General features: G+C 43.3%; 1 protein-coding gene across 3 annotated transcripts in view; it reads left to right on the top strand.

The window, feature by feature from the left end:
• Positions 1-9,107, top strand: part of Ercc6 (ERCC excision repair 6, chromatin remodeling factor) — a 72,420-nt gene that overhangs the window by 8,724 nt on the left and 54,589 nt on the right. For all 3 annotated transcript variants that reach the window (XM_026779732.1, XM_026779731.1, XM_005348643.3), the window contains 2 exons: positions 1,374-1,485; positions 6,207-6,933. In XM_026779732.1, the coding sequence (XP_026635533.1) occupies positions 1,374-1,485; positions 6,207-6,933 (839 nt within the window). The remainder of the gene's footprint in view (positions 1-1,373; positions 1,486-6,206; positions 6,934-9,107) is intronic.

Below are 9,107 nucleotides of genomic sequence, written 5' to 3'. Positions count from 1 at the left end.
AAAAAAAAAAAAAAAAGTTACAGTGCAAGATCATTTAACAGTTTAGGAAGTATTCTGGAGAGTATGTGTTATGTGAAACAATATTAGAAAATAAATTTTAAAAAGGATTTATTTCTAAGTGTGTGGGTGTTTTGCTTGCATTTATGTATGTGTACCATGTGTGTTCCTGGTGCCTGAAGAGGCCAGAAAAGGGCATTAGATCCCTTGTAACTTGAGTTATAAATAGTTGTGAGCCACCATATGGGTGCTGGGGTCTGAACCCAGGTCATCTGTAGCAGTAGTAATGGCTCTTAATCTCTGAGCCACCTCTTTAGCCCCACAATAGAAACATCCGGGGTGCCTTTTATACATGTGATCCGTCAGCTCTGCTATCTAGTATTTTATTAACCCATACATACAGACACATATCCATGTATGTACATACGTGTTTGTGGGCAGTTCTCTTGTGGTTCTGCGTACTTCCTCTCTTCTGTGCTCTTTTTTGTGGTCTCCCTGTCACCATTCCAGACTCTGACTGGGATCTAGCCTCTTGCTCAGTCCCTTCATTTTGTCTGGGCTTCGCTGTCTTGCTTACCAGAGTCTTCCCTTTGTTTTCTGTGGGTGCAGCCATCACCCCTCACAGGCTCCATCTTTACTTTGGGTTTAGTCAGCACAGCCACATTGGGGCTGCCTTTAGAGGCAAAGAACTCAAGAGTAGGAAGGATCTGTTACCTACATCCTGCTTTTCTGAGGCTTGAAACTTTGATGAGCAGGATTTATATACGACCTTGTGAAGGCTGGAGTTTTCTGGGGTTTGTTTACCACCTTGTGAAAATGCATAGCAGTAACTGGGAATGGCAGACACTGGTGGTTTCTGTTTTTGTCTTGCAGGCGATTCACTGCAGCACGTGAAATACTTGTGCTTTAAGTTCCTTGTGAAGGCTGTGTGTAGACTCAGTTCGTGTGGCCTTCCTTTTATTTTTCATTATTTCACCCACATGTCAGAGCCAATGGTAGTAGTTCAGTGCAAAGTCTTCATAAATCAGAAAGGGGGCATTTGGCTGTCTGTGGGTTGAGATTTTAGGGTAGAGAGAATCAAATTTTAGGTGACTGGGTCATGGTATGACCTAATTATGTGAAGAGGGCACCCAGAGAACATTTGCACCTCCCAGTTTAGTGCACGTGATCTCAGGCCCAAGACTGCTCAAGGCCCTTGTGCTGCGGCACACTGGAAGTTGCTCAGTTACGGCTCTCTAGTGATGTCACCATGTGTGGTTTCTGTTTCATGTTTATTTTACTCTCGATTAAAGTTTTAACACTTTGTGGTGCAATCTTTTGTATTTAACAATAAATCACTGTATTTTATGTCTTGCATTTGGGGTTTACCATTCAAGGAACAACAGCTAAAAAAGATAACTGCAAAACAGAAACGTCTTCAGGCCATCCTTGGAGGGGCCGGGGCCCAAGTAGAACTGGATCCTGCCAGCCTGGAGGAGGAAGATGCAGGTGAGGATGCTGGGGACAGCTTGCCATGCTCTTAAATGATGTTTGGTGCCTGTATTCAGTGGGAGTCTTTTTCTGAGGTTTGAGAATAACACATTGCCTTCCTTAGTGTTGGATGGGACTGGGGAAATCTTGTCGTTTTGTAGAACCAGAGCTCTTAAGTGACACAAGCATTTTAGAGACGGAAATAAAGCGTTAACCCAGTTCTCTGGCAGTTCCTGATGCACATTTAGTGTTAGGCTTAACACACTGGAAATTTAAACATTCTTGTACATGAAACTTGATAAAGAAAGCTAGCATTGTGATTGAGTTCATTTTGTAGCCCCAGCATCACAGTCAGCCTCTGTGGATGCTCTCATGTCCATCATCGTCAGACCATGTCCAGGATTCCTTTAAAGTACTCTTCAGGATGGTTGTGCTTTGGAAAATCTCTTGGGAAAATATACAAACTCTGGAACTAAATGTTTTTCTTTGTATCTGTATTACATACTGTTGGCTGTTGCTAGGGACGTGCCTGCTTGAAATATAAAGACTCAAGCTTCTTAGACTTTAGCTGGTGAAGCAAACATTTTCTACTATTCTCTAAAACTTTTTCTTCATGTAGATTGGTGTAAAGACTGTAACAATGGACAACAGAAGAAAAAATAAATGTGCTTTCCTCCCCCATCTCTCTTAAAACAAGATCTCACTGTGTAGCCCAGACTAGCCTCAAAATTGTGACGCATGGCTTTAGATTTGCTTTCAAAGTTCAGTTTGTATGATCCATCAGTCTTACTTTGGTGCTTTCTACCACTTGGGCACCGGCTTTCCCACTAGTAAAGGAACTCTATTCCTGTCCATTTGTCTAACGCCGGTTGTTCTTTAGTTCTGTTGATGCTTCAGTAAAGCTTGGTGCGGAGTTCTTAGATACCTTCCCAAATCCTGAAGCCTCTTCACCTCTGCCGAGGTTAGCCTATTGACAGCAACTGGTGCTGCCTGTATCCTGGCTTCTTCTCTGCCCTATGGTTAGTTCTTGTTAGTTATTTTGGTTAGCTTATCCAACAGCATCTTAAGTGCTGAGATTGCTCGAACTTGTTTAGTGCTCCTTTTCTGTTTCCTCCCCCTGGGTATCTCATTCGTTTCCCATGGGTTTTGCAGGCACCTAGGATCTGATGTGTTACCAATCTGTAGCCTCCTTTTTTCTGACCTCTGGTTCCCAGGATACTTTTCCACCTCACCAATGGCCATTCCTGCAGTCTAGTTCCTCTCTCTGTCCTTTGCCCTGTCTGAGTTTCCAGACTTTGGGGCCCAGCTCTGTATTGCTGGGTGTGGACCTCTCGGCTTTTAGTAATTGAATACATAGTACATAAAGATTATTGTTATATGCCAGGAAAAAATAAAAGCTAAAACTTAATAAAGGTACCAGTTGTAATCCAAATGTTTAGAAATAAATCTTAGTAAAAAAGGTAGTTCTGCAATGTTTTATTTTTATTTTTTTTTTTGGTTTTTCGAGACAGGGTTTCTCTGTGGTTTTGGAGCCTGTCCTGGAACTAGCTCTTGTAGACCAGGCTGGTCTCGAACTCACAGAGATCCGCCTGCCTCTGCCTCCCAAGTGCTGGGATTAAAGGCGTGCGCCACCACAGCCCGGCTGCAATGTTTTATACAGCTAAAACCTGCAGAATGTTATTGACAAAGAAAAATATAAGTAAATGAGAAGATATGCTATGGCTGATACAGTATTATAAAGATGTTGTTTCTAGCTAGTTGTAGTTTCAGTGCTACTCCAATGCAAATTTGAGCCTTTTTTAAAAAATGGCAAATGGCATGTGTAAGACACGTAGGCTGAAGGTCATTAACAAGGTGATGCCAAAATCTGCAGTCCCAGCTCTTAGGAGGCTGAATCAGGAGGATCACTGAATTTGAGACCACCTTAGCCTATAGAGTAAGACCTTGTCTCACTTCTCCTCCCCCCCCCACCCAAAAAAGAGAAAGAATATAATGCCAAGCTCTATTATAAAACTGTAGTGATTAAGACAGTGTGATATTGGCTCAAGGATACTGAGACAGACCAACAGATGGAATAGGAGACTCAGGAAACAGGGCCACCTACGTATAATGATTTGATGATGACAAAGATGGTAAGCAGTGCTATGCTGAACAGTCTTTTGATCAATAATACTAATCTACATGAAAATAAAAATGGATCTCGATCTGTTACATGTTGTATAAATATATCTCAAGCATATCATAGATCTGATGTAATGATAAAAATCTGTGAGAATGTAACACAGGGCAAACATTGTCATGTTCCTGAAAGACTGAAACAAGACCAGGAATGTGCACATGGCAGAAAGTGGTTTGAAATGGACTCGAATAACAGTCAAGAGCTTCTCCTTGTCGAGATAGTGTTTAGACTGGGAGAAGGGGAAGATGTTTGTAAGAACATGCAAAGGGCTTGAATTTATGATGCATTTTAAAATAATAGAGAAAAGGTTAAAGACAGAGACTAAGAACGTGGGTTCAAGATTTTTGCACAAAATCAGTTGTCCATGAGGTCAGTGCATCTGAAAGGCCTTCTGTTTTCAGTGGGAATCAGGGACATGATGGAATGGCAAGAATGTGGACCAATTGGAACTCCTGAACACTTTGAAACTTAAGCTGCTGCCACTTTGCAATCTCTTCATCAGTGTCTGTTGAAGCCTAACAAGCTGAAGAAGCAGGTGCACGATGCTGCCAAAGGGTGTGAACCAGAGTATCCACGGCAGCCTTGTTCTGAGATGTAGCACCCCAAACCTGGAGACCACCCAAACTACATTGTAGAACAATCATAGACTAGTAGTAACAGTACGTTAATAAAGTTCATCTCTATTTAGAAAATCAGTGTGGATCTCACATGCAGAATGCCAGACAGAGGCAGACATGAATGCAGCCATGCATGAGTCATCCTTCAAGTCAGGCCTCTCAGTATCTCAGGAGGCTGAGCAGGTAGTAGGGAGGGTGCTCAGGAATACGAGCAATTTCTGTTACTTGATCTGGATGCTGATATATGACGGTAGATCTTGCGAAACTTAGGATTTGTGTACTCTGATGTATATTTTATTTCAGTGCAAGGTTAGTAAAAACTGACTGTAGTGACAGTGGCCCGTTAGGTCTTTTAGTTTTCAATTACATGATAAGTATTTTGCTGGAGATCAGCTTCAGTTAGAGGGCTGTTTCTGGGTGACTATACGGGGCATATCTTCATGTTTAGTTCATCTTTACATGTTCATCCAGTAGCTCTGTGTGTGAGGGCGTGTGTGTGCGTGCGCGTGCGTGCGTGCGTGTGCATGTGGAGACCAGAGAGGCTATCAGGACTTCCCACTGTCATTCTCTACCTTATTTCTTGAGACAGGGTTTCTCATTGAACCCGGCCGGAGCTTGCTGGTCCATCTAGGCTGGCTAGGTACTGAGCCTGCAAGATCCTCTTGCCTCTGCCTTGATGCAGTATTTTGTGACTATGCCTGGCTTTGCATGGGTACTGAGCAGCTAAACTGACGTCCTCATGTTTTCACAGCAAGCCATCTTCCCAGCTCTCTGATGGACCTTTCTGCAGTAAGGGAATCTCTTTTTTTGGTCAGTGTGCTGGCCATTGGTCACATCTAGCTATTGATCACTCATATTGCAACTGTGGAATGCATTGTTCCCGTATCTGAAGTGATCCAGGCGTGTGCCACCTGTGTTCTGTGGACCACATGTGTCTGAGGATAGCTGTGAGTGTAGCCCAGAACATTTGTAGCTGGCCATGCCCTGTGGCACTATCAGCGGGCAGACAGTTTGAAGCAGGTGGCTGGTGGTGATGCGCAGGCAGCAGAGTTAGCACTTCATGTCTGTGCTAGGCGTGCTGATTCCTGAACTGAGGTCCATCTGAGTGTTGGCCAGAGCACTGATACGGAGACATGGGGATCATTTCTCATGGACCACTTCTTAACTGCGAAGGAAACACAGCTAGGATTGTTTATTTATAACCAACAATGTGGAGATAAGCCTGCCTTTGTACAGAGAACGTGACTATAACCGATACATTCTTATTCAGATTCAAAGTTAGACAAAAGAGCTAGTGTATAGTGAGGTAAACATTTAATGTATTTATGAGGTGTGATATTTCAATGATACATATTGTATAGTCTGTAAATTAGGTTAAACATAGTTGTCTTCTCAACATTTATCATTTTTTCTGTGGTGAAAGCATCTAGAACCCTTATTCCAGCCATGGAAACAGAGTAGTTATGGTCTCTGCACTCCTCGCTGTGGAACGGCACCACCGACTTCTGCGTCTTTTTAACTGATGTTCTCAGCCCCGATAGTCACCATCCTGCTCTCCACATCTGGGAGATTGGCTTTGCCACATTCCACATGTGAGGGGGAGCATCCTGTGCCTCTTTTTCTAGGCCTGGCCTGTTTCGTTTTGTAGTCTCCAGTTCTATGTTGTCCCAGGTATAATGATTTCTTCATTTAGTAAACGGCTGCAGAATGTCCCATGGTGCACATGCACCACAGTTACACGTGTCACACTTTGGGGCAAGTTCCTGGGAAATTACCTTTTTAAACAGGAATATATTCTATGTGGGTTGTAAATGCCATAGTAATCTTTCCTCTGTGCTTCATTCCACTGATACATTTTGTGAGTTTTTGGAAGTTCTTACTGTCTGTGAATGAGTGATTGCCCTTTGAGAGTTTTACTCGAATCTTCATTGTTTACCTTTCAGAGCCAGGGCCATCATGTCTTGGCAGTATGCTCATGCCTGCCCAGGAGGCCGCCTGGGAAGAGCTTATCCGCACTGGCCAGATGACACCGTTTGGTACCCCAGCCCCTCAGAAACAGGAGAAAAAGCCTAGAAAAATAATGCTCAATGAAGTATCAGGCTTTGAAAAATATTTGGCAGACCAAGCACAATTATCTTTTGAAAGGAAGAAACGAGGGGCTAACAGAAGAGTAGCTAGAAAAAACATGGTCGTATCTGAGTCAAGCGCAGGACCAAATGAGACCAAACCAGACCAGAGAAACCAAGGCCTCTGCCAAGCAGATAAGCGCTTGAAGAAGCATATCCGGAGGCTCCAGAAGAGGGCGCTTCAGTTCCAGGGGAAAGTGGGGTTGCCACGGGGCAAGAAACCTCTGGAGCCTGCGGTGAGGCTGGAGGCAGAGGAAGACACTGAGGGGGAGCAGTCTGGGTCCTTTCCCTCTGATGGGGAGGAGGAAGAGCAAGAGGAGGAGGAAGAGGTGGCCAATCTGTCTTCCGATGACATCAGCTATGAACTTAAGCCTCTGCGGAAGGGCCAGAAACGCCAGAAGAAAACCCCAGTGCGGGAGGTTGATGATGACTTTGTCCCAAGTTCTGGGGAAGAAGATGAAGCTCTGGAAGCAAGAGGAGGCGGTCGCAAGGTAGCGAGGTGCCCAGATGATGGTAATGAAGATTATTATAAGCAGCGGTTAAGGTTAGTGTGCAGGGGCTTGTGCCACTTACGGGTCTTTGGAAGACCTTAGCATTCTAGATCTATATTGCACTAGACACCCACATGTTCAGAAGCTGGACTTGCAGCCTTAGCTTGTGAGAATCTCGACGTGGATTCCTTAGCGGAGCTGGCCCCAAAGACGTCAGAGTCTTTATTCTAATTTAGAGGCAAATCTGGGATGAGGCGTGGAGGGAAGGCTGGGCAGGAGTTGAGAGGACTGACATGAGCTGTGTGGTCTTTATGTGGTCACCCTGCAGGAAGCGTCAGGAAAAGAAAAGGTGGCGCTGTGCCTTTGGTTTTTTTTCTTTGAGGTAGGATATTTATTTTAGAGAAATTCCCTTCAGAAAAAGCTGAAGCTAGTGCTGTGGCATGTGAGCAAACATGCTCTCCCATTATCCCCTCTTCCTTGACTTTGAGAAGATAGTTGTCTGAGAGTCATAGTATAGACTAGGTGGTGCTGAAGACATGCTGTGTGCACACCACACAGTCCCCAGCTGCTGTTTGGCGTTGCTGAGGCTGAGTTGGCTTTTACCTTCAGGACTTTGTCAGCAACTGGTGTGAGAGAAGAGGCAGGTGAGAGCCTGCATGGAGTTACAGGCACCATATCTGGGCAGTTTCTAGGAGCCAGGAAAAGCTCTCCTCACACCACAGGCACAATGTTTCCTGTGAGCTCTGTAGGAAGTCTGCAGCGGTCAGAGGAGAGAAGGAAGCACGGTACTTTGAAAATACTATGGGATGGCTTTGGCCAGTCAACAGTGCTTTCATTTTTAATAAAAATAAGAGAGGAGACCTAATTGATGGTGTTTCCAGTAGATTCACATTGGCCGTCCTGGGGGATACTGACCTGCTGATTTTCTTTAGATCAGAACCGCATAAACTCTAGTCCAAGATCCACCTACACTGCATAGCCTTTTCAGAATTTCTTTTTCTTTAAGACAGGTTTCTCTGTGTAACCGCCCTGGCTGCCCTAGAACTCAGTTTATAGACCAGCCTAGCTTTCAACTCACAGAGAATGACCTGCCTCTGCCCCCAAGTGCTGGCATTAAAGGTGTGTGCTGCCATACCCAGTTTCTTGGAACTCACAGGCCCAGTGACACGCCATTCTAGTAGCTTGTTGTACGGTAGTACATCGATGGGGAGGGCCTGTGTTTTCATTTCCCACTGTGACTTTAGTTAGTGTGCACACCTAATAGCTGCAGTGTTGAGGGATACTGCTCGGTACTTTTAAAGAGTGAATAGTGTCAGTCTTTACTGTAGAAAATTAATAAAAGTGTTAATCATAACGTATTGATTAGAAGTGGAGCAATATATAGCCTTCTCATTAAACTGGGTCAATATTAAATGTATTTTAAACATAGCAATTTATTTTGATTGAATTTTAAATATGGATATAGTTTAATTTCATGGCAATAAGTTTTTCTTAATAATGTTAAGATTGTAAAACAATTTATTATTTCCAAAGCCATATCATAATCCATTTTTTGCTAAACTTACAGTATAATCTCAGATGAATTTTAGAAATATCAATAACTCTTAATTGCCACAAAAATATGATAGCTCTTAAAATTTTATAGCTAGTTATTAAGGCTGTTAAGCTGCAGATACACACATTGAAATGTTTATATTACATCTCCTTCGGTGCTCTTTTGATTGGGGGATGTTAAAAGAAAATAAAATGCTCAGTATTGAGAAGCATATTAATGTTTGAAATTTGCCAGTCACCGAATTCTGTTATGTTACTGATCTTTTTAGACAGATTGGATTGTAGTAGTAGTCCTCGGATTGAAAAAGAGCTTCAGGGTTGCTAATCACAGAATGACTAGAATGACCAGAATAAATCCATAGTTTCCAGTATAGAAAGCACTTTTTAAAAGTGGTTAAAGTTTAAGCATATGTAACCAGTCTAAGAACTTTATACAGAACTTAACAAGTACATGTTAGTTATAGCCTGCTGATTACAATGTTCTTTTACTGTTGGATGTGAGGGTGGGAAGCTCTTAGAATGAGTGTCTCAGGCCGGAGGCTCTCAGCTTGAGAGGCACAGGCTTTTCACTAGCTCCGGGCTCGTATTTACCTTGTCTGTGTTTAGTGCAGGGTTCTCCACCTTCATAATGCTGCAATCCTTTAATACAGTGGTTCTCCACCTTCCCAATGCT

The sequence above is a fragment of the Microtus ochrogaster genome, chromosome 6 (assembly GCF_000317375.1).
Source record: "Microtus ochrogaster isolate Prairie Vole_2 chromosome 6, MicOch1.0, whole genome shotgun sequence".
NCBI classification, from domain to species: domain Eukaryota; kingdom Metazoa; phylum Chordata; class Mammalia; order Rodentia; family Cricetidae; genus Microtus; species Microtus ochrogaster.
This window is presented reverse-complemented; position numbering and strand designations above follow the sequence as displayed.